The sequence below is a fragment of the Gobio gobio genome (genome assembly GCF_949357685.1).
Source record: "Gobio gobio genome assembly, chromosome: 18".
Taxonomy (NCBI): domain Eukaryota; kingdom Metazoa; phylum Chordata; class Actinopteri; order Cypriniformes; family Gobionidae; genus Gobio; species Gobio gobio.
The window spans coordinates 47,562,390-47,589,341 of record NC_137111.1 but is presented as its reverse complement, the minus strand read 5'-3'; the positions used below and the strand labels follow the sequence as shown (position 1 = coordinate 47,589,341).

Sequence of the window (26,952 nt, the reverse complement as noted above, 5' to 3'; positions counted from 1 at the left end):
ATATTTCACAATTTTTACTGTATTTTTTTATCAAATTAATGCAGCCTTGATGAGCAGAAAAGACTCTTATCAAAAACATAAAAAAATAATTTCGACCCAAACTTTTAAATGCTACTTTTACTGTATTTTGAACACATTTTTACTGTATTTTTTAATCAAATGAATGCAACCTTGATGAGCAGAAAATACTTTTATCAAAAACATAGAACAATAATTTCGACCCAAGATTTTGAATGCAACTTTTATTGTATTTTCATCACAATTTATTTTAAGGTTTCTTGAATATTTCATTAATACAGCAGTAAAAATCATATTCAACATCATCACATCTAATCTTTTACAGTTTGGAGTTGTTTAATGTTTTTGAGTCTCTTCTGCTCACCAAGGCTGACTTTATTAGATCTAAAATACAGTAAAAATTTAAAATATTATTATCATTTAAAATAGCTGTTTTCTATGTGAATAAATAGTAAAGTGTAATTTATTCTGTGATCAAAGCTGAATATCCATTAAATACATTCACAATGAGTAATGATGATAAATTCAGCTTTGATCACATGAATAAATTACACTTTACTATATATTCACATAGAAAACAGCTGATTTACACTGGAATAATATTTCAAAAATTGTACTGTATTTACTGTATTTTTAATCAAATTAATGCAACCTTGATGAGCAGAAGAGACTTTTATCAAAAACATAAAAAAAATTGTACTGAACCCAAACTTTTAAATGCTACTTTTACTGTATTTTCAACACATTTTACTGTATTTTTTTGATCAAATTAATGCAGCCTTGATGAGCAGAAAAGATTCTTATCAAAAACATTAAAATATCATTGCAACCCAAACTTTTGAACGCTATTTTTACTGTATTTTCAACACAATTTATTTGAAGGTTTCTTGAATTGTGAATGAATACAGCAGTAAAATCAGCATCATATTCAACATCATCACATCTAATCTTTTACAGTTTGGAGGTGGTAAGATTGTTTAATGTTTGTGAGTCTCTTCTGCTCACCAAGGCTGACTTTATTAGATTAAAAATACAGTAAACATTTTTAAAATATTATTATAATTTAAAATAGCTGTTCTCTATGTGAATAAATGAAGTGTAATTTATTCCTGTGATCAAAGCCATTAAATACATTCAAAATTTTACACAAGACTCTGTTTCCGAAATGCTGTTCTTTTTAACTTTCTGTTCAACATTGATAATAATCATAAATGTGTCTTGAGCATCAAATCCTCATATGAGAATGATTAGTGAAGGATCATGTGACACTGAAGACTGGAGTAATGATGATAAATGCAGCTTTGATCACAGGAATAAATTACACTTTACTATATATTCACATAGAGAACAGATGATTTACACTGGAATAATATTTCCCAATTTTTACTGTATTTTTAATCAAATGAGCGCAGCCTTGGTGAGCAGAAGAGACGTCTTTCAAAAACATAAAGTCACCAACCACAAACATTTGTACAGCAGTGTGTGAGACTCAAGACATACTGCTTTTACAAAGCCATGTGTGTCTCTTCTTGTCAGTGATCACCTCTTCATCCACACGGGAGTATGTGCTCAACCTACAGGACGGTTCGACCCAGAGCAGAAGCTACACCTTCAGGGAAACCATTGAGTTTAAGGGCTGCCAGCATGAGGAAGCCGTCAGAGCGATGCCATCCACACAGATGCTGAGCGTCGACCAGGTGTTCGTCTTGTACGATATGGGCGAGCAGCTCTTGCGTTACGCCATGAGTAACAAGATTGGAGACGTCAACGGTGAGGGCTGATCTGTGTAAATATTTACCTACAGGCAAAACCATTTCGGGGGATTTGGATTTTCATAAAGTGCTGTTTTAGAAAACTTCCAAAATGCACTTTTAAATGTTTGTTTCTTCATCTATACAATTACAATCCATATCTCTAAAGGCGGTGAGCTTCCGCCTACGTCTAGCGTGACTTTCCGACATGATTACGCAATCTGTGGTGCCGCAGAGCAGCGCAAGATGAGCAATTTAGGTTAAAGGGTTAGTTCACCCAAAAATGAAAATTCTGTCATTAATTACTTACCCTCATGTCGTTCGACACCCGTCAGACCTCCGTTCATCTTCAGAACACAAATGAAGATATTTTAGTGTAAATCTGATGGCTCTGAAAGGCCTCCATTGGCTCAATGACACGGTTCACTCTCAAGACACTTAAAAGGCACTAAAGACGTCGTTACAAAGTCCATCTCACTACAGTAAATAACGACTTATATAGTGATGACGATTTCAAAACACGGCCTCATGAAGCTTCGAAGCGTTATGAATCAGTGAGTCGATTCAGCGGTTTGAATCGCCAAATTTCAGCAGTTTGACACGCGATCCGAATCATGAATCGACTCACTGATTCATAACGCTTCGAAGCTTCATGATGCCGTGTTTTGAAATCGTCATCACTATATAAGTCGTTATTTAGGGTTTTTTTGCGCACAAAAACTATTGTCGCCGATTCATAAAGTTATTGTAGAACCGCTGTAGTGAGATGGACTTTGTAACGACGTCTTTAGTGCCTTTTAAGGGTCTTGAGAGTGAACCGTGCATTGAGCCAATGGAGGCCTTTCAGAGCCATCAGATTTACACTAAAATATCTTCATTTGTGTCTGAAGATGAACGGAGGTCTGACGGGTGTCCAACGACATGAGGGGAAGTAAATAATGACAGAATTTTCAATTTTGGGTGAACTAACCCTTTAAAAACGATGGTTTGGCTAGGACATTTTCTCAGGTCACCGGTTAGTAACTAACAAAAGTTAGTTTTAGGCCCTGATATAAAGCGAGCATGTCTCTTCAGAAGACTTGGATTAAAACTCTCGATTCATGTGGATTTAGTTTACGATCTCGTTATGAACGTTTTAGGTGAAACGACTTTCAATGGGGGGGTTCAATCTCTAAGGTTTCACTATAATATCTTCATTTGTGTTCTGAAGATGAACGAAAGACGGGTTTGGAACGGCATGAACGTGAGAAATGTCCAAGTTTAATGTATATTCATAATCTGTGGAAGTAACTATTAATTCTTGTATGAAATCCACAGGTGGACAGACGGAGGAGAACGCCTGCTTCACCGGCAGACACGGCTGCGATACGAACGCCGTGTGCAGACCCGGACAAGGAAACCAGTTCACATGCGAATGCGCCACAGGCTTTACTGGAGACGGGCGCGCTTGCAATGGTATGGATAATCTGAGATTTCACCTCAATTACATCTATCCTCAGTGTATCATTTTAATTAAAACCATTTCCTATTTCATTTCCCTCCTAAAACGGCCACTAATCTGCTTCCTTTCCAAAGGAAATCAATTTTCTCCATGAAAGTAGAGCTCGGCTTCCTAAGGGGGTCGTTCCCAAAGCAATCTTCTAATCAGACGTCAAAATTGTCTACAAAAATATTCCCCCAGACCTCTAAGGATGTGACCCGTCCCTTGATGCTGAAAGGAAATTGCACAAAAACCAGACAGATGTTATCTTAAAAAGATGTAATTACGAGAACCGATGGTATCATCGTTAGTGATCCATGGGAATGGGACTATAAGGAAGTCTTTTTGTTTATGGTAGCATTAAAGGGTTAGTTCACCCAAAAATGAAAATTCTGTCATTAATGACTTACCCTCATGTCGTTGGACACCCGTCAGACCTCCGTTCATCTTCAGAACACAAATGAAGATATTTTAGTGTAAATCTGATGGCTCTGAAAGGCCTCCATTGGCAAAATGCACTTTACACTCTCAAGACCCTTAAAAGGTACTAAAGACGTCGTTACAAAGTCCATCTCACTACAGTGGTTCTACAATAACTTTATGAATCGGCGAGAATAGTTTTTGTGCGCAAAAAAATCCTAAATAACGACTTGTATAGTGATGACGATTTCAAAACACGGAATCATGAACCTTCGAAGCGTTATGAATCAGTGAGTCGATTCAGCAGTTTGAATCGCCAAATTTCAGCAGTTTGACACGCGATCCGAATCATGATTCGACTCACTGATTCATAACGCTTCGAAGCTTCATGAGGCCGTGTTTTGAAATCGTCATCACTATATAAGTCGTTATTTAGGGGTTTTTTGCGCACAAAAACTATTCTCGTCACTCCATAAAGTTATTGTAGAACCACTGTAGTGAGATGGACTTTGTAGCGACGTCTTTAGTGCCTTTTAAGGGTCTTGAGAGTGAACCGTGCATTGTGCCAATGGAGGCCTTTCAGAGCCATCAGATTTACACTAAAATATCTTCATTTGTGTCTGAAGATGAACGGAGGTCTGACCGGTGTCGAACGACATGAGGGTAAGTAATTCATGACAGAATTTTCATTTTTGGGTGAACTAACCCTTTAAGAGATCGTAGAAATGCACACTAAAGCCCGGTTCGCCAAGTTCAGTCTGCTGTCCTTTTGTCATCAGACATCGATGAATGCAGGGAAACCCCTCAGATCTGTGGGCCGAACGCCGTCTGCAACAACCAGCCGGGAACCTTTCGCTGCGAGTGCCAGGGCGGCTTCCAGTTCGCTAGTGATGGACAGACATGTGTTGGTATGTGAGTCAGTGCATGTTTATGTCCGTCTGTGTTCGTCATCATCATTATTTGTTGATAAAATCCCCCTCTATTTAGATGTATAAAGCTAAATTTGCACCATCAAATGTCCACATTGTAAAAAGTAATGATCTAATGTATGTTGCCAAGGGCCCCCAAATACGATTGATCTTTTATGAAGGACCCCCATCCTAAATTCCATCAATTTTTATGAAAAAAACATTTAAACTGTTAGATAAATTGTGTGACATTATATATACAAAATATTGTTTCCAAGCTTAATAAATTGGCTATGCTTAAAGTTGTATGTATACGGCAAGAAAGGAGAGAAACATTTAGAAATTAAACAGAATATTGTGTATTTTTCTTTTTATTCTCTGAAATTTTCTGGGCACCCCATAGGACCTTCTGGAGGACCCCAGTTTGAAAACCCCTGGTCTAATGGACCCTATATATTATTTCTCATTATTTCAGCCTGTAAATCATGAGTTTAAAATTTTAAATACTTTATTGGCATGATTGTGTTTGCGTACAATAGTGCCAAAGCATTACACACAAAAGAAATATACAATATAACAAGAAAAATAAGGTAGTACTAATGAATAAAAAAAAATTAGGATTCATTGTTAAATTGACCCCAAACTTGTAAAATACAGTAAAATATTTTAAATGAAATAAATATTTAATGCATTAAATTGATCAAAAGTGAGATTAGAAATGTCTGTTTCAAAAAAATGCTGTTTTTTCTATTCATCAACGAATCCTGAAATAAAAATGTATCACTGTTTCCAGAAAAATATGAACTTTAACATTGAAAATAATCATAAAGGTTTATTGATCATAAATCCTCATATGAGAATGATTAGTGAATGATCATGTGACACTGAAGACTGGAGTAATGATGATAAATTCAGCTTTGATCACAGGAATAAATTACACTTTACTATATATTCACATAGAGAACAGCTGATTTACACTGGAGGAATATTTCAAAATTTTTACTGTATTTTTAATCAAATAAATGCAGCCTAGTGTTAATTTCCTTGATTAAAAATGTTCGTTGACGACCTTTTTTTCCATGACTAAAGCCCTATTCGGACGGTAATTGTTTCTCCTGGGGTCATAATGTATTATCATCATTGACAGGGGCTAGTTTGTGATTTTATTGCCGTCCGAATCCAGAATATCAGTGTTTTTCTCCCACCACCCGCATAAAAATCCCCGGCCCAATTACCTACTGTTTCTAGACAAACACCAAGGTCGTGCTGTGATTTAATTGCTGTCCGAATCCACATCTCAAGAATATATCACTTCAAAATTCACTGTTTATATCCTTTTTGTCCACTGCAGAGCACCGTACGGTTGCGCTTCACTGTCATTTGGATGCATTTCTTTCTTTATTACAGAAATGCTGGCAAGTATTTACAAGAGCAATATATTTCATCACCGCTCAAAAAATAAAAAGAAGAAAAGCACGTAAACATTTGAGATGCGACTTTATTACGGCAGTAATTATATATGTTAAAATAACCGCAGCTTTATGATTTCCTCATGTAAATAAGAGGCTGTATTCACTCATTCCCACTCATTCTTTATTTTGAGATAAAACACAAGACAGAAAAAAGTTTTAACTATAATATGCATCTATGTATCTTCCTATTTTTAAAAAGATTTAAATAATTAAATAATAATTAGGATATTATTTTCCCGATTATTAAAGGGTTAGTTCACCCAAAAATGAAAATTCTGTCATTAATGACTTCCCCTCATGTCGTTGGACACCCGTCAGACCTCCGTTCATCTTCAGACACAAATGAAGATATTTTAGTGTAAATCTGATGGCTCTGAAAGGCCTCCATTGGCACAATGCACATTACACTCTCAAGACCCTTAAAAGATACTAAAGACGTCGTTGCAAAGTCCATCTCACTACAGTGGTTCTAAAATAACTTTATGAATCGGCGAGAATAGTTTTTGTGCGCAAAAAAACCCTAAATAACGACTTATATAGTGATGACGATTTCAAAACACGGCCTCATGAAGCTTCGAAGCGTTATGAATCAGTGAGTCGATTCAGCAGTTTGAATCGCCAAATTTCAGCAGTTTGGCGGTTTGACACGCGATCCGAAAGTAATTAATGACAGAATTTTCAGAATTTTTGGGTGAACTAACCCTTTAAATTAAATATGCATTTATTCTTATTATACCAAGCATATGACATTTTATTTACAGCATACGATCATGTTATTGACCACGTGAACAGCCGTTCCCAATCACAAAACTCGTTCCTCCACCGTGAACAAATCACCAGCCGAATGCACGAGTGTACATTTATTTTTACGGACTTTAACGTGAGAAACAATTACCGTCCAAATAGGGCTTTTGACAAGACGAAGACGAGACGTCCTTAAACGATAACTGTGACTATATCGACGTGCAATATCGTTGACGATGTAAGACCCGCTAAAATCGTTCCAATGGCGGTAGCGATCTGCGGTTTTCAGCTGGGCAGAGTGGATTTAATTCTAATTTATCTTTAATCTGACTCCATTAATCATAATCTCGAATTTAGGTTAAAATGCCAATTGGTTGTTTGGTCATTTATATTTAATAATTAGTCACACATTTAATCATTCTGTTTAACCCTTTGTTGAAACTATGCCCGTTCATAATCTACTAGAGATCGTTAATAACTCCAGATCAAGTCAGAATTTATCAAATGTAACAATTTTATTAACAGTCAGGTAAATGTATAATGCCAATTACATAATCAATTCAAAGATAATCCATACACAACAATCCATCAAATACTCTGTAGCAAAAAATAAGAGGTAACACTTTAGAATAATGGTCATTAGTTAACTACATTAGTTAACATTAACTAATAACGAACTGCACTTAGAAAGCGTTTATTAATCTTTGTTAATTTCAACATTTACTAATGCATTATTAAAATCTTGTTAACATTAGTTAATGCACTGTGAACTAACATGAACAAACCATGTGTAATGGCTTCTTGTCCTCTTCAGCCATTTCCTTGAGGCAAAGTATTTTTGACGCTACAAACCGATATTGGCTTGAATTTTAGATTTTATTGTAACAGAAAGTGAATGTTTAAAGAAAAAAACTGTGATTCCCATGTAAAACAGTGAAGTCAAATGTAGGTCAAAAAAACTGTCTCCCTTCCCTCTCCCATTGCCACATCACTTCCTGTTTAAGATGGCTACCTACAGGAACTCCTCAAAATGGGCGCAATACCGGTCCACAGGAGAGGACCGAAATATAGTAACATATAGGAATTGACAACATTAATAGCCTTATGGGTCCTACACCATGAACAGCTGTATTTATATCAACTAACGTTAACAAAGAAGAACAAATACAGTAACAAATGTACTGCTCATGGTTAGTTCATGTTAGTTAATACATTAACTAATGTTAAAGGATTAGTTCACCCAAAAATGAAAATTCCGTCATTAATTACTTACCCTCATGTTGTTCGACACCCGTCAGACCTCCGTTCATCTTCAGAACACAAATGAAGATATTTTAGTGTAAATCTGATGGCTCTGAAAGGCCTCCATTGGCTCAATGCACGGTTCACTCTCAAGACCCTTAAAAGGCACTAAAGACGTCGTTACAAAGTCCATCTCACTACAGTGGTTCTACAATAACTTTATAAATCGGCGAGAATAATTTTTGTGCGCAAAAAAACCCCTAAATAACGACTTCTATAGTGATGACGATTTCAAAACAAGGCCTCATGAAGCTTCGAAGCGTTATGAATCAGTGAGTCGATTCAGCAGTTTGGCGGTTTGACACGCGATCCGAATCATCATTCGACTCACTGATTCATAACGCTTCGAAGCTTCATGAGGCCGTGTTTTGAAATCGTCATCACTATGTAAGTCGTTATTTAAGGTTTTTTTTGCGCACAAAAACTATTCTCGTCACTCCATAAAGTTATTGTAGAATCACTGTAGTGAGATGGACTTTGTAACGACGTCTTTAGTGCCTTTTAAGGGTCTTGAGAGTGAACCGTGCCATTGTGCCAATGGAGGCCTTTCAGAGCCATCAGATTTACACTAAAATATCTTCATTTGTGTCTGAAGATGAACGGAGGTCTGACGGGTGTCGAACGACATGAGGGGAAGTAATTCATGACAGAATTTTCATTTTTGGGTGAACTAACCCTTTATCTAATGACCATTATTCTAAAGTGTTACCGAATAATAAGATATTGATACCTGACTTCTGAATATTACATAACGCAGAGTGTCTAACATTCTGCGTTACGGGACGAAATTCACACACTGCACCTTTAAGAGATCTCTTGTATGATTTCTGATTCCTGTGAGGATATTCAGACACTCCTGTTTCAACTAGCAAGTGTTTGAACAAGTGGATTATAACTCCACTGGTTTTATTGAATCCGTTCTCTTGTGTAAACCTGTAGAAGTGCAGCGTCCCGTGGACCCGTGCCGCACTGGCACGCATGACTGTGACGTCCCTGATCGCGCCCGCTGCAGCTACACCGGCGGATCTTCCTACATCTGCTCCTGCCTGCCGGGATTCATGGGAGATGGGCGAAGCTGTCAGGGTGAGTTATACCTCTCTGTACCAGCTGTCTCTTCCTCTCCATACCAGACACACTTTAATCTATAAGACAGGAAGAATGCGCACCGTTTTATGTGAAGCTGTACCAGTTGACATAATGAATTTCACACGCATTGATCAGTGCATTAGTGATCATGTTCAGGTGCATGATGAAACTAAATGAGTGATAAAGCAATGTGGTTTTTTTAGGGCTGCCAAAAGATTAATCGCGATTATTCGCATCCATTTGTGTTTACATAATATATGTGTGTGTACTCTGTTAATTATTATTTATATATAAATACACACACAAGCATGTATATATTTAAGAAAAAAATATTTTTATATATAAAACATTTATATTTATATATATTATAGATTATATAAATGTATGCAAATATTTCTTAAATAAATACATGAATGTGTGTGTATTTATATATAAATAATAATTAACAGAGTACACATACATATATTATGTAAACACAAACTTTTATTTTGGATGCGATTAATCGAGATTAATCTTTTGACAGCCCTAGTTTTTTTATTTTTCAGCAGATATTTGCACATTATTGGTCCATCAATGATCCAAACAGTTGCTCTCCTGTCCATCAGATATTAAAGCGGCTTTAGTGTTTCCATGGTTTCTACAACATAAAACTGAGGGTAACACGGGTATGATGTCATTGAAAGGCGACCATAGACTGTAAAAAAATATGGACGTAGTGTCTGTGACGTCACCCATAGGATTCTGAAGAGCAGTTTTAAAGCGTAAAGTTGGGTCGAGCTGGCCGTCGCCATCTTGGCAGTGTGTCACTCCCGGATAACGGAAAATGGGCAAAGAGGCGGGACGTGGGCGGAGCTGAAGTGACACGATGACTAACAGACAACAAATAAATGGCAATCTACCTGTCACTCAAAGTGGCCACGCCCTTAATTATGCAGGACTTTAAGGCTTTATATAATGTAAACGAATGAGTTATAAAAACATTCCCCCCCCTCACAGTCGTCATGAAGGGAAAAATTAGCCGTATAGACCAAAAGCACAATTTGTCCCAGACTGTAAACATGTGTTCTTCTGCTGTAAAGTTGGGCATTTTAACATGAGCTCAGTGAGATTCTGCTCCTTCTGGAGTCTGTCTCTAGTGGCCAGTCCATGAACTGCAGTTTATGTCACTTCCGTATAAGCTTCAAGAGAAACTGCGGGAGGTTGCCACTTGTAGGCGACACACACACAGGTTCCAGGTTAAAAACGCTTATTTCTCTGGATTTAAACATTGTTGGAAACGTTTGGGATAATGCAAGTACACAAGTCAACAAAATATATAACACTGTTCTAGTGGCTTTTGGAAATCTTACATATTGTGCCTTTAAAAGCTAAATGACATTTCTCACTAGCAAGCTAATAACGGCGCTGTTCTTGAAGCAGATAAACTTACAAAATATTGCTATTAGTAGAGACGCCGCCGAACTGTTGAGAGACGCACAGACTCAGGTCATTCACACACACCTAATCTCTCTCTCTCTCTCTCTCTCTCTCTCTCTCTCTCTCTCTCTCTCTCTCTCTCTCTCTCTCTCTCTCTCTCTCTCTCTCTCTCATAACTGCATTAGTCTGCTATCAATGGCTCAATCCTCCATTACTAGCTCTAAAATGACGTTTGGAATTAGCAACGCAGGCGTGGGATGAGATACGTAAGAAATTAGTCAAATTAGGACAAAAACCTGACAAATGTCTTTAAATACAACATCTGAACAATGTCTTGAGGTGTGGTAACCGTAGTATAAGCGGAATAATCTGCTCCGCTTCGCGCCGTGGCCACATTTCCACCTCAGGTGTGCATTATTTTTGAATAATTCAATGGGCCGCAGGGGCGATTCTAGGATTTTCGTTTTAGGGGGGTTCAGCCTCCAGTGAGGGTATGAAAAAAATGGTAACACTTCAGTTTAGGGTCCAAATTTCGCTATTGACTAGTAGCTTATTAGTATGCATATTAGGATATTGGCTGTTTATTATTACTCATAAAGCACATATTGATGCCTTATATTGTACATCCCTTAATCGTACCCAATAATGTAAGCAGGGTTTTATAATCACCGAGATCCCAAATGGGAGGGTTCGATGGCATGTTCCCCCGAGAAAACTTTGATTTCTATGATATGTGCATTTTAAGATGTTCTGAAGGCCAAAAAATTTGATAACAATAGCTTGAAAACCATGTCAGTGAGCAGTAGATTATTTGTCTTTCTTCTTATCTCCACATCTCTCTTTTTCTCTTTGTTTTTATCCTGCCCTTTCTCTTCCCCTCCTAAAGCTGAGCTTCGACTGATATAGTTTTTCCATTTTCGTCAGTGAAGAAAGTAAACGTATGGTTTACATATTAACATACTGATATTTATATCTTTTATGAATAATTTTCATAGACTTGTTAATTTACTGAAGGCTAACAGGAAAGCTAGGTAACTAAGTTTATTAAATTAATTCACAATATGCACACATTCATTACTAATCTTATGCCCAATACAGGCTGAAAAAAACTGGGCTTTTTTAATGTACTGAAGGCAAAAAATGGAATTATATTCATTTACAATATGCACACATTCATCAATATTTGCCTAATCAGATGAAAACGGCTTTGTTAATATTTCTTGTTTGTTAATTACTTTATAAATTAAAGCTGCAAGCAGCATTTATCGGGGTTCAAGCAGTTTAAGGCCTTTAAGCACAAATGCATAAAAAGATATTATGTTTTATTTAGCAAGCATGTAACCCCTTCAAAAACCAGAGCAAGGAGGATTGGGAGGTCAATTGCAAATTAAAAATTTAAGTAAGGAAAATTAATAGGAAAAAGAAAATAATGTTTTATGTTACATTAAAATAAGTGAACGTAAATATGATCAATAAGTTTGCTAATGGTTCTTAGCAAAGTATTGGAAACAATAGTTTGTGAGCAAATGTAATTGTTTAATAATTTTCAGCATGCACATTGAGAAGGAAACTCAACAGGAACAGCATTAACACAGATGACAGACGATTGCTTAGCACAGATTGATGAAAATAAATTAGGTACAGTATTGTTAGATTTTATTTTACAATTACTTTTCATACTGTACATTGGTTTAAAAGTTATCTGTTTAATAGGGGACATTGTGTATTTTATATTGGACGTTTTTCAGATGTGAAAGAGTTGAATGTGGTGTTCCTCAAGGAAGTTGTTTAGGACCATTACTATTTTCTATTTTACCAATAAACTTCCTCTTGTTTTAAAGTGCGCACGGACAGTCATGTATGCAGACAAAACAACGTTATATTAAACTGCAACATCAATTAAGCAGTTGTCTACTGCTTTGGATGAGGAATTACAATTGATCAAAGTAGGTACAGAATAATAAGTTGGTTGTAAACTTGACAAAAACTAAAAGCATTTTGGTGATCCATAAATCAGAGTAATATCTGAAATGTCACTCACCAAAACCAGATTAGAATAACTACTTCAGATTATTAAAGATCATTTCAGATTGTCTCTCTGCTTTGTTTTATAAGAAATAATTTGTAGAGAGTTCCTAATGTCCTGTAATGTCAACCTTTATATAGTAGTACTAGTCATAATTTCAACACCAGTCATAAAAATTAAAATAAATTGTACAAAGTCTTTTAAGGAACATTTAATGGCACAATAGTAAATTGTTGATATTTTGGGTTTGTATGTTTCATTGACTTTATTGTTGTGGATGTATTTTTTACTTGTTGGGACCTCAGGAAGAGTAGCCACTGCCTAGGTATTGGCTAATGGGGATCCAAATAAATAAATAAACTAAGATTATGGATGAAAAAAGACCATTTAGAGCCAATTTACTAAGGAATTTTTTATTTTTTTATTGTCTGAAAGTTTCTAGCATGCCTAATAAGACCTTGATTAGCTGGTACAGGTGTGTTGAATTGGGGTTGGAGCTAAACTCTGCAGTGGAAGCAGGATTGGACACCCTGTTATAGACACTTCCAGTATATTTATGAGAGTATAAAAATGACTAATGGGCAACATTGATTAGATTTCACTTCCTATCATAGTTTTGGCATTTGGATGTTATTGTTTAGCTATTGACCGATGTTATCATATTTCCTGTGGTGGTTTTGTTTCAATTGGACTAGCAGTTTTGAGGATAATCGCAAAAGTTTTGTAAGTGCTAAATTACACTGTTACAAAAACCATAAGGCAAAACCTTCCATGTTTGGTATCGTTGGACTCGGCAAGGATTCAGGAGTCAAAGGAGATGACTCCCGTGAAAAACACTGGCTTGAAACGTCTTAGACTCCTTCAAGGCATTGTGCCGATATGCAAACTGTGTTTTTTGAGATATGCCAATGTTCTCATAGACTATCATGGCACCCTGGACAAAGACACTGCATGCCAATTATTATCTGTTTAATGATTGGGTGAGGTTATAGCCATTTTCATGACATTTTTTCCTCTTACAGCGCCACCAAGTGGCCAATTATCAAAATATTTTTCAAGTGACCGAACTTTGAGGTCATAGACATGTGACCTGAATTTTGTGAAAATATCTTGTTCCGTTCACAAGTTATAATCATTTTAGTAAAAGTGGCCCCCGACACATTGAACTTTTTCATTCCCCTTAGCGACCATGAATCAAAAAATAGAATTTTTTTCATAATTATTAATAGTCTCTCTCCAAAAAACATTTCTACAGTGGTTTGGTTCCAATCAGGGGAAAATTGTGGGAGTAGTTCACAAAAGTAGAATTTTCAAAAAACCCAAAATTTCTCGAAATTGGCGCAGGAAAGGTGAGCCAATCCGAGGCATGCATATGAAACTGAAAGTTTCATGTCTCTACGACTTACGGTTTGGTCTGCCCGATCAGTTTTAGATGGAGAATGATGCATCATGGGAAAAAGTACAATTACAATAGGGTTTCAGCACTTCGTGCTTGAACCCCTAATAAGAAGGGCATAAAAAGGGCCTAAAAAAGCCTATAAAAAATAAACTATAGGGTCTGAGAACTTGATTTTTGAGCTGGTGCTTACAAAAACTTTATCAAGCGCTTTGACATGAGCATCGGAGAGGTCAAACGTCGATTTCGCATTTCCAGCTCATTTATCATGGAAATGCTGTGTTTTTTTAAAAACCTTTTAAGCTGTAGTACCTCTTGTGGTGGCCCGATCTCCACAAAAGTTTGCACGCTTCTTTAGAATAATATGGCGCACGTGCTCAGCTAATTTGGTGAAGTTTTGCGCAGAGCAGACCCTTTTTGGGTCATTTAATGGTCATTTTGCATAGGATAATGTAGAGCATTTTTTCACCTTTATACGAGTTAAACCACCATTAATGGCCATAACAGTTTGCAAGCTTCTTTGGGATCACGTGACGCATGTGCATGCCCGATTTGGTGAAGCTGTATGCAAATCAGGCCGGAAGAGGGCCGCTTTCAGCCATATAATGGAATTTTCCATTGAAATACATAATTTTGACCCCTTTTTAACCTTTATAGCGCCACCAAGTGGCCAGTCGCTGCGTCCTTTTTCACGCGGCCACAAAATGAGCTCTTACATAAGCATGCTGAGTTTGGTGAAAATATCTCGTTCCGTTGACGAGTTATGGCCAATGAAGTAAAAGTGGCTCCTCCCACCTCAAACTTTTTGGCGGCCCTTAGGGACCGTGAACAGAAATTTGCACTTTTTTTTGATAACTTTTGACATTCAGACGGCAGAGAATCTTGCTGCACTGGTTTGGTTCCGGTCGGGCCAAAAACCTAGGACTAGTTCGCAAAAGTAGGTTTTTGGAAAAAGCCAAAATATCCGAAGTTTTTCCCAAGGTGACGAGGCAATCCGAGGCATGCATGTTGTCCGCCTTGAGCCAAGGATTCCAAGGATATAAGACACTTGAGCGCCTAACGGTTTAGGAGTTATGAGCCATTTCGTACTTTTGCTCACTGTAGCGCCCCCGTCTGGCCGATCGGGGCGTGCCTCGGTGACGCTGGTAGTCGTTGTGAGTACTACCAGTCCTGAAAGATTCATGTCTCTACGACTTACGGTTTGGTCTGCCCGATCAGTTTTAGATGGAGAATGATGCATCATGGGAAAAAGTACAATTACAATAGGGTTTCAGCACTTCGTGCTTGAACCCCTAATTACATAGGCCTATTTTCAATTCAAAATGGCAAAATTAGACACAAGTTTATTAATTTGCCTGAATATTTTTGTCATTTGTTTAACATTTCTGATTTAAAGAAGCAGCTGTCAAATATGAAATGTTTAGTTTAGCTACACATCTCACACTTGACGTTGCTAAAATTGGCGCTCAGCCTCAGCAGCTTCTGTGAACATAAAGCCTCCCGCCAGTTTCATATGTTTTAAAGATTAATCACATATTTTTTAGGGGGGCTGGGCAGAAGTTTAGGGTGAAGCCCCCCTAAAAAGGGCCTAATGATGCCCATGATGGGCCGTCACCAATTATTCCTTGCTTATTAAACATGTCAGTGTTATTGCAAATATGCAAACAATCTTAATGGTCCTAAAAATGTGCATTTCTTCTTTTCTTCCAGACATAGACGAGTGTCAGGTGAGCCAGTGTCATGAGAATGCCGCCTGTCTCAACACACCTGGATCATTCACCTGTCAGTGTAACCCTGGTTTCTATGGCGACGGATTCCGCTGCTCTACAGGTAGATTACAGCTTTAAATGAAGGCTATTATTGCCATATTTAGAGAAAATTAATTAGTTTTTTGCATGACGTGGTTTGGAGAATGTTTGCTTAAGCCTTGAGCAACACTACAGTATTGCAAAGTTACTTCCCAAGCGGAAAGGAAGCCGAGAGCTGTTTTTACCCACAGTTCAAACCTTATCAGTCGTTCTAATGACAGACGACCCTCAACTCTTTAAATATTACAACATGACCTGGCATCTTGACCTCTGAGTTGGAGGTTTAACCCTGCCGTCATGAATATCCGCGCGGCAGCTGCGAGTCTGCTGGGAACGGGCCAGTTGCTTCGGTTTCTCACAGTTTTAAGACCCCATGAAATCAATATTGTGGAGTTTTGTGACTTTTAGTCCATGTTTCTGAGCTGGAAGGTCATCATGTTCTAGTACGCCTAAAAATGGCCAACGTTCAAAAGTTTGGGGTTGGTGAGATTTTTTTTTATGCTCTTGAAAGAAGTCTTTTCTGCTCACAAAGGCTGTGTTTATTTGATCAAAAATACAGTAACATTTTTGAAATATTATTCCAGTGTAATTCATCTGTTTTCTGTGTGAATATATAGTAAAGTGTAATTTATTCCTGTGATCAAACAAAGCTGAATTTATCATCATTACTCCAGTCTTCAGTGTCACAAATCATTCAAATATGAGGATTTGATGCTCAAGACACATTTATGATTATTATCGATGTCATATTTTTGTAGAAACGGTGATACATTTTATTTCTCAGGATTCTTTGATGAATATAATGTTCAAAAGAACATCATTTATGTGAAATAGAGCCTTTTGTAACGTTATTGGTTTACAATTTAATGCATCCTTGTTGTATAACAGTAATAATTTCTTTCCCCACAAAAAAATCGTACTGACCCCAAACTTTTGAACGGTAGTGTACAGTATTTAAATAGTATTAAAAACGTAAATTCCATATGCATTCTTTTTTTGTCCAATAAAATGCTCTCTAAATTAAGTTTTTCTTAAATATAGACCTCAGTTTTAAAATAGAATTTATTTATTTTTAAGTGAGAAATGTTCTTGAAAGGTTTCCTAAGAAAATCTGTTGAGTCTAACCTCATATTTTGTTCATATTCATTGCATTCATTGTTCTAAAAAAATTACTTTTCATGCTTCAAAATCTACTACAGGACTCCAGACTTACAATTGAAGGCTGTGGGACCAATGTCACTTTGATGAAAATGTATCATAAAGTTAATTTAAAGTTAAAAGTTACTAATAATTAAAGTTACTAATAATATAGCATGTTTGTTTATTGAAAATGTATCAGTGAAGCACTGAGCTTGAATTGATATGCAGATAAAATTTACTTTTATTAACAACAGTAATGTGCAAAAACGTAATTTTTAGAGGGAAAATGTAAATATTCTACTCTTATTAAATGCACTTGTTCCTCTATAGCAGGGGTCTTCAACTAAAATTGCTTGAGGTCCAGTAAATGAACCCTCGTCACCGGCCAAGGTCCAGACAATTATACACCTAAAAACAATAATTTATGTTTATTACCAGACTAAAGAAATTAGTTTAGATAGCATTTGTTCTTAATTGAACAAAATATAATATGTTCTCATATGGACAAAACATGTCTGTTCATATTGTTAAAGCAAACATAGCTAATCCTTCACTAAATTGATTTAGTGACTAAGTTGCTTTGGTACAAAAGTTCTAAATTCAACCAGTAACCATGTCTGACAAAAAATATGAACTAAAAATGCCTTCATCTCTAAATCTGCACTGAAAATGCATTCATTTCAACATTACTAGCAACTAAAGTGCTTTTTCCTGCTGAATAAATAACAGTAAATGAACGCTTAGAAAATCAGAAATCTCATAACACATTTTATGTTCATTCACATGTATAGTCTTAATTAAATGTATCTAATATTGAACACTGCTCTCTTATGTGCTTCAAATTTGCTCTGGTAAAATATAATTAGCAATATCATTCAGAAACACAGACAGGCGAAAATTAAGTGCCACCAGTGTTGGAAAAATTAAAAAGTGCAAGAAACGTTTTATTTAATGTTCCCACTTTTGACAACCGCAACAGAATCAGAGCAAATGAGACACACAGGCCTTGTACAGGATGCAGGAAGAATAAATGCGATTTTTTTCCCCACCCATTAATCCCGGAAAACTCGGTTTTCAGCGTCAACTTTCCTAATTTTCGAAAATGCCATGTTGCCATTGCTCTGATGGTGCGTTCAGACCGGACGCGAATGAAGCGTTTCGCGCGAGTGATTTAAGTCAATGCAAAGACGCGAATAGACACTTGTGCCGCGAATTAAGCGGAATGCTCTTAGGCTCTTAACTTGATTTCTGTGCAATTCAGTCACAATTTGAAGAAATGTTTGTGTTTTTTCATGAGACTTTGTGAATTCCTACTTTTTTCTATATATTAAGGAGTGGAAATGACTAATAATTCAATAAGTGCTCCTCTGCCGCCATCTACTGCTTATAGTGGTCATTTCATGTTTTTTGTAAATAAAAGTGCTTGTTTGCCAAAAAAGTGTTAGTTTTTCATACACCCTTAAACTTTTAGTTTTACAAATCATCACATTAAAAATAACATTATTATTGGATAATATTTAGAGCTTTGAAGTGCTGGAAAAAGTGTGAAGCTCTTGAAAAGTGCTTGAATTTCACTCTCAGAGGTTTGTACGATCCCTGAGATGATGAATAATGTTAAACATAACCTGATTTGTCCTCCAGGGACGAGCAGATGGAGGTCTTTAGTCTGATGTCATCTATCATGGCAACTCACACAAGCATGAACTGTTTCATATTTGAACAACGCAGGGCTTTAGTTTAGCATTGATTGATTTTCACTGGAAATACTGTAAATTCTTAGCAAGAGAGGAAGTTTGATCCCTGATCTGTTGACAGTCCTCCACAGCCGCTGGGTCAGAGTTTGGCTGGTTAACTTTAGCTTTGAGAATCTGCTGGTTCACACACTACGACAGTCAGTCGCTTTTCATGTCGACCGGATGGTCTCTAAACTGCAACTAAACCAGGCTTTATGCTGATAGTCTCTTTAATCCTTTAATGCATGACTGTTTTGCCAAACATTCTTACATATTGGGGTCTTTAGCGACCCGGATCTATATCTAACATGGATAGATCTATACCTGTCGCGATAATATATAAAACTCCTGATATTTGAGTAACAATTACAGAAGAATAAAATAAAACCTATTTTGCTACCTTTTGGAGCTTGGAAGGGTTCAGTTTGAGCAGATGTTTTATACCATCATCATCACTGTCCTCGTCAGAACTCATTTCCCAGTACATTCAGCATTTCCCTCATATTCACGATCTCACGCATATCCTCAGAACTCATTTTCAACGTCTTCAAAATAAAAATAAATAAGTCACTGACAGCTTCCTTCACCAGATCCATCAAGTGACAGTGACACTAATTTGATTACTGCAGTAATCGCTGAGCCATTTGAAGTTTTGCAGATTATATATATATATATATATATATATATATATATATATATATATATATATATATATATATATATATATATATATATATATATATATATATATATATATATATATTATTGTTTCGTTTTCTGTCTGAGGTAAATATGAGTGACATGTCACTTCATCATTGTGTACCAGACATTGCCACCTTGTGGAATAAAGGTGAATTGCACTCATTTCGTCATTATAGATTTATTTATTATTGTGCAGATAAAATAATGCGTACAATCTTACACACCTCGGGTCGTTAGCGACCCTATACAATTTTGACAAAAAACTAGTGGAAAAACAGGCATTAAATTATAATTTTAATTTTTTTTTTTTTGTTATATTGTTTAAAATGGATTGATTCAGGAATACTAAGGCCCAATCACAATTCTATTTTATACCCCTTCGCCTTCCCCTACCCCTAAAATATTCCCCTAAGAAATGGGACACCACTACTATACCATTACACGTCATCACACGTCATCATACCCTGTTTATTTTATTAGTGTCCTGTGACATTTAACCCGTATAAACAGCAATGAAGTGCGTAGGCTATATCTAACAGAAATCAGGCGCGAGCACATTTAACAAATTACTCCAACAGAGTTTTGTGTTGTATTTGGACTTAATAAAACAGCGCTCATTTTCAGTTCAAAAACGTATGAGCCTTTGAGTTAGGGATGAAACGGTATGGAAATTTAACATCACGATTATAGTGACCCAAATTATCACGGTTATCAATATTATCACGGTTTTGTTCAAACGAGATGAAAGTATTCAAAGAAAACAGATGCACACACTTTAAACATTTCAACAAGTTTTATATTTGAAATTCAACAAACAACAAATAACTAAATCAGCTCTATGCACTTTAAGCTAGATTCTGTGGGAATTCCTTCCTTAATAGCCGTCGTCAATAGCAACGCATAATGCATAAATAATAATAATTTGTCGTAAATATAATCTCTAATATTATCTCTGTAAATATATTCTCAAGCAATATTCTCATCAGTGTTCAGCTATGATGCATTTAAATCTAGCATGTTTTGTGTAAGAGCCCAAACAGTATCCTGGTGAAATAATGCATATCCATATTTCCATATGATTTGACAGTTTATTTTATTAAATATAAAAATGTGTGCATCATACCTGACACCTAAATGATCACTTTACAGTCAGTTTTATGACTGTCATTCTCTTCAAATGCTAGTGAAGTTTGAAACGTGTATAACGTTACCAATGTTGTATGTAACTTTAGAGACGGTCCCTAAATTCGCCAGCGTTATGCCAGTCATATCAGATGCGCTGATGTGGTTCTGCTGTGTTTTTTAAACTATTTTCGCAGCTGAAATAGAACAAAAACAGTCAATCACTGTATGATGAGTGAATCTCCTGCGTACATCGCACGTTTATCTCCGCTTTGAGTGTGGATTTCAGCGAGTGAGAGCGGCGCGCGCTCCGAACAAAACTCCGGCTAATCTGAACGCCTCTGATTATGAGACATTGCATTCATAAACTCATTATAAACACGTGTGAGTGGTTATAATGCGCAACGCGATTATAACAGACGGCTTTTGAGAAGACTATAATAAGTTCAACAGCCAGAGTGACTAGTGTGCAGCCGAAATAACGTTACACCCGCGAATGGCGGTTGTTAATGTCAAGCCCTGATTATCCCTTAAATGTCACCCTAGTCTTGACTGAATGTTTGTTCGCTTCACGTTATTTCCCAGATGTAGTTTTGGTATTGAGGTCAAAGTCCACTTGCCTTGCGTTCGTAGTTTTGAAGTGTTCCCCCTATAACAGTGACTTTCTTCTGGCATGTTCTGCAGACAGGGTGACCATCTTCGATTAAGTTTCCCTCAGGACTTTTGTAAAAGCCAAAATATGGCAACACCTCAGATTTGGTCCTTTTAGAGGCTGAACAATCCCCCGAGTGCTGTCACTGCCTTCTGCCATTTCTTCTCATTCAAAAAACAGCGGTGCGCCAGACTGACGCTGACTGGACAAGATTTACCGCGAGTTTTCACAATCGTGATAATCACACGCGGTTTTAATGATAATAAAATTGTATACGATATTACTAACCGTCACTAAATTTTATCGTGGTTTATCGTGAAACCGGTAATCGTTTCATCCCTACTTCGAGTTTCCTAAAATTATACTGAATGATACAGAACATACAAGACTAGTGAAGCCACTTTTCCATCGGGCCAAACTGTTCTCTTTGTTTATTAACCATTTCATTCCGTGCTGATCCGAGCCGGCCGGTACGGATATGTTTTCGTTATCTACTGGTGCTGCGATAATGTTCATACGTTATACGCCAAGTCAGTCATTGCCTTGGTAACGCAAGAGTTTACAGACGATATGTGATGTAAATATCGACTGCATTTTGAAGGATGACCAGATATATATATTTTTAACTATAATTAATATAATTATTAATGTTCAAATCACTCAAATAGGGCGTTTAGCAAGCTACGGAGAAACTGGCAGACAGGCGACATGCAAGTGATCGATCCCGAGTGGCAACATGCACACATTCTAGCCGGACGTTATCAGTGGAGAGAAACTCCTTATACCCCTTCGAAGTTCGAAGTGTGGTCCTGAAAAATCTTCGTTTGAAGGGCTATCTGGCCCTTCCCCTTACCCCTACGACTCCAGCCAAAAGAGAATCGAGACACCCCTACCCCTTCACGTGAACGTGCAAAACGAAGGGGTAGGGGAAAGAGAAGGGCTAAGGGGTAGAAATGGGATTGGGCCTAAGAAGGTTGATGTCTAACTTTAAAAAATGAATGAGGAGGGGGGGAGTGAATGACATCTCGGGTCGCTAAAGACCCGAGGTATGCATTTAAAGGGTTAGTTCACCCAAAAATTTTAATTCTGTCATTAATTACTTACCCTCATGTCGTTGGACACCCGTCAGACCTCCGTTCATCTTCAGAACAGAAATTAAGATATTTTAGTGTAAATCTGATGGTTCTGAAAGGCCTCCATTGGCTCAATGCACGGTTCACTCTCAAGACCCTTAAAAGACACTAAAGACGTCGTTACAAAGTCCATCTCACTACAGTGGTTCTACAATAACTTTATGAATTGGCGAGAATAGTCAATAAAACCCCTAAATAACGACTTATATAGTGATGACGATTTCAAAACACGGCCTCATGAAGCTTCGAAGCGTTATGAATCAGTGAGTCGATTCAGCAGTTTGAATTGCCAAATTTCAGCAGTTTGACACGTGATCCGAATCATGAATCGACTCACTGATTCATAACGCTTCGAAGCTTCATGATGCCGTGTTTTGAAATCGTCATCACTATATAAGTCGTTATTTAGGGTTTTTTTGCGCACTAAAACTATTCTCGCCGATTCATAAAGTTATTTTAGAACCACTGTAGTGAGATGGACTTTGTAACGACGTCTTTAGTGCCTTTTAAGGGTCTTGAGAGTGTAATGTGCCATTGAGCCAATTGAGGCCTTTCAGAGCCATCAGATTTACACTAAAATATCTTCATTTGTGTTCTGAAGATGAACGGAGGTCTGACGGGTGTCGAACGACATGAGGGTAAGTAATTAATGACAGAAATTTCATTTTTGGGTGAACTAACCCTTTAAGGGTTAAAATGTACTAAAGTGTGAGCTGGGATGTAAGAGTTGCATTAATAATATCAGGGGCCAGTTGCATAAACTAAGCCATTATGTTAAGACAGTGTCTTAAGATCTAGTATGAGCCACTAGCAGTTAGGCAAGTGGCATTCAGTCTTACTTTTCGTATCAAATTAGGCCAGTCTATGTTTTTATGTCACTGATTTAAAAAAGTTATGAACAGTCTTAAAGAAAAAAATGTATGTCTAACTTGTAAGACTAGTCTTAACGGTTTATGCAACTGGCCCCAGCTGGTGTATGTGTTTTTAAGTGTGTTTTCTCTTATTTGTTCAGAACGTGAGCAGACGCGCTGCGAGCGGCATAGGGAGAGCGTTCTGGGCTCTGGGTTTGAGCCTCGTGGTCCTCGTCCTGTGCCCGGTCAGTATGTGCCAACCTGTGATGACCGCGGCGCATATGAACCCATGCAGTGTCACGCCAGCATTAGGCAGTGCTGGTGCGTGGACCGCGATGGACAGGAGATCTCTGGCACCCGCTCGAGAACCGGACGCTTTCCTGAGTGTGAGTCCTCCACATGCTTTACTCATAGGCCCTGTTTACACCTGGTGTTAAGATGGATGACGCTCAGGGTTGCCAACTTTTAAGATCAGGTTGGAGTGAGATTTTCTTTTCTTTTTTTGGGGGGGTGTTGAGGGGCTGACAGAATACGACGGTATATCGATTTCGATTTGAGTATCAATTCATAGCCTACTGTACGTATAAGGAAATAAGGATATGTCCGTTTTAACATTTTAAAATTTCACATTTAATGAAATCTTGTGTTTGATCATATCTAAATATTTATTAAAATGCAAAACTGCAATACTTTTTTGAGCAACTAGATTAGATACATGTATATTGATTAAAGAGCCATAAAGGCACCAGTGGGTAATGGCATTACAAATGGAAATTATTATTTTTCGAGCCACAAAATGACTCTAATTTGCCTCTTTGAATAAGAATTCTCTAATTTAACCTTAATTACTATACTAATTGTAATATAAAAAAAATATTAGAAGAAAAATATTTTAAGTGGTCATTAATGGACCATAATTATTGCACAAATAGTATTTAGTACCAACATATCTCAAAATATTCAATAATTCAATTCAATTCAATTCAATTCAATTCAATTCAATTCAAATTTATTTGTATAGCGCTTTTCACAATACACATTGTTTCAAAGCAGCTTTACAGAAAGGCATTTGTTCTAATCCTAAATGGAGAACTTGTTCGTATATACGTTCACCTTTACTATTTCTCTCAGAAACGATGATGATGTTGGTAAGTACTCTGTGTATCCTTAAAATCTTTTTTTACAACACCGGCAAAGATCGTTTACACTCATCTTTTTCTTCTAACGTTACTTATTCCAGCGTGCGTGCAGACAGGGTTGCCAAGTTTTTACAACAAAACCGGCCCAATTGCTAACGTTACTCAAAACTAGCCAAAAACAACTAGTTTGTAGCGAGAATTAAAAATTATAATAAAATTAATAAAATATAAAACACATGACTTCTTAAAGGTGCAGTGTGTAAATTTGTGCGGCATCTAGTGGTGAGGTTGTGAATTGCAACCGCAATTTTTTCAAGCACATAGAGAAGCTACGGTGGCTGACACAGGACAAAGATGTCGTCGTCTGAGACAGCAGACATAGACATAGAGAAGTGTGTCCCTTTAGGGCTACTGTAGAAACATGGCGGCGTCTTCACTGTAAGGTCTTTACACACCACTGAAAACATAGTTATGGATATTATATTGCATTTATGTCAATAGATCCTCATAAATACTACACAGTGGTCCATTAACATTTTATTAATTTCCATGGTCTATAAATCACACTTAAAATTCCCTTACACCTTAATTTTTTCAGCTTATATCTTTTTTTTTTTTAGCGGTTTGTTTATTTTAAAGCTTGTTTGTCATTTTAAATAATTTTAAGGCATCTTGCGGCCCCCTTGGAAGTGTGTTAATGTCCCTTGCTTGAGAACCAGTGGGAACAAAGCCACTGTTTTTATTTCCACATCGTTTTCTGTAGATATATAGGATGTGAATTTCCATAGTCATTTATATTCATCCTCTGTTCCTCAGGTTCTGATTTTGATGGGCCAAACCCAATTGGACCAACACCCAACCCCAACATTAGTCCTTTGCCTCCGGGCAGTCACATCCTCTTCTCCCAGAGCGGGAAGATTGAGTATATTCCTCTTGAAGGTCACGACCTGAAGAAGAATGAAGCCAAGACTGCACTGCACCTCCCGGTAAAGACTATTAGTGTAATGTAGAAGGGAAACAAGTACTTGTGTTGGTTATGAAATGAGGTGGTGTATCTAGAAGTGCTTGTATGTTTTAGGCCGAATGCACATCATTCACAAAACTGTTAGATTCACCCAGAAGTCTTTTCCCGGATTCATTCCCGGCTCTGGTATGCATTAATACAGAGCCTGTTTAGGGATGTTAGCAGATTCAGAGTGAACGTGTCCTTGCGGTTTGTGTTCTCCTCGTAGTTTGTCTCTCTCTGTTGATAACACGGAGCCAGAGAACTGCTGGGGGGATCGCTGGGGAATTTAAGGATTGCTTAACTCTGTTTTTCTTGGAAATATGCGTATGAGAGAAATTGTGTTTATCAGAGCCATATGCTGCCTCCGCTGATTACATAACCGCCATCCTTTAGCCGTAAGAATGTGAGGAGAGTTTCCAGGAGAAACAGACCAGACTATTTACAAAAGAAAACGATGTTAGCATTCATGTTTTCTGCAGACGCCCTGGCGACTGTTTCTTAGCAAGTATAAAAATGTACATTACAGTTCACAAGTTCGGGCTCTGTGAGATTTTCAATGCTTTTTATTATGAAAAATACAGTAAAAACAGTAATATTGGGAAATATTATTCCAGTGTAAGTGTTTTTAGAAACTAAAAATGTGTGCATGTTCTCACATAATCCACACCATTGGCGTAATTTGCGGGAGGGATGGATGGGACATGTCCCCATCACTTTTTGCCAGGGTCGATATCGTCCGCAGCACTTTTTGAAACATCTTGCTGCATGGATGAACCTCCCTAATACAAACAAAACATCTCCAGTTAACTAGCAGAGCATCATTTCGTTAGTTTGTTAAATAAGAGACGATCTGGCGCTCATTGCTGCTGTTTTCAGTAGGGCGGAATGGATTTCTCTTGTGGCTCACTTCACAAAACAAAGCCTAACCCTAACTCACCCTAATCACAAAACAAAGTGCACAAAAAACTGTTCCTGCTCTTGATATACAAAAAAATAAAATACGAGGACAGATTACCGAGAACCTCTGACACGCTTAACAAAAGATCATTAGGGAACTAGACCAGTAGACCATTAGGGAATACAAGCAAAGTTTGCGAATCTATGCATTTATTCACGTGAAAAATCTTGGCACTAACAAAATATTGTATTTAGATGCAAGAATTAAACATGAGTTCTATATTGATCAATTAAACCCAATGAACTATTGAAATTGATTTCTGGACATCTTAAAGGGGTCATGAACTGACTAATCAAATTTTCCTGGAGCTTTTGACATATAAGAGGTCATCATACTAGAATAATATCCTTCTTTTTTTCTTTTTTTTTCTTGACAAAAAACAGCAAAATACAAAACTCTCGTAGGGGAAAGAGTATACACATACATGTAATTACAAATGTAGTCAAAATACAAAAGTTAATAACTAAACAGAAAACAACAACAGAACAAAAAAAAAACAAAAAAAAGAAAGGGGCTATTTATAAACACAAGTCATTGTCAAAAAGGCTATTTTTTTTCTTTTTTCCCCCTTCTTTTCCTTTTTTTCTCTTTTTTTGACTTTATACACACAATTCTGACTTTACACACAAGTCTGACTTTATACACACAATTCTGACTTTACACATAATTCTGACTTTATACACACAATT

At 37.0% G+C, this 26,952-nt stretch overlaps 1 protein-coding gene across 1 annotated transcript in view; it reads left to right on the top strand.

Annotated features, from left to right (window-relative positions):
* nid1a (nidogen 1a) overlaps positions 1 to 26,952 on the top strand; it is a 77,423-nt gene that overhangs the window by 30,993 nt on the left and 19,478 nt on the right. The window contains exons 8-14 of the mRNA XM_079843611.1: positions 1,555 to 1,788; positions 3,087 to 3,224; positions 4,449 to 4,577; positions 9,035 to 9,178; positions 15,730 to 15,849; positions 23,322 to 23,546; positions 25,116 to 25,285. Coding sequence (XP_079699737.1) covers positions 1,555 to 1,788; positions 3,087 to 3,224; positions 4,449 to 4,577; positions 9,035 to 9,178; positions 15,730 to 15,849; positions 23,322 to 23,546; positions 25,116 to 25,285 — 1,160 coding nt within the window. The remainder of the gene's footprint in view (positions 1 to 1,554; positions 1,789 to 3,086; positions 3,225 to 4,448; positions 4,578 to 9,034; positions 9,179 to 15,729; positions 15,850 to 23,321; positions 23,547 to 25,115; positions 25,286 to 26,952) is intronic.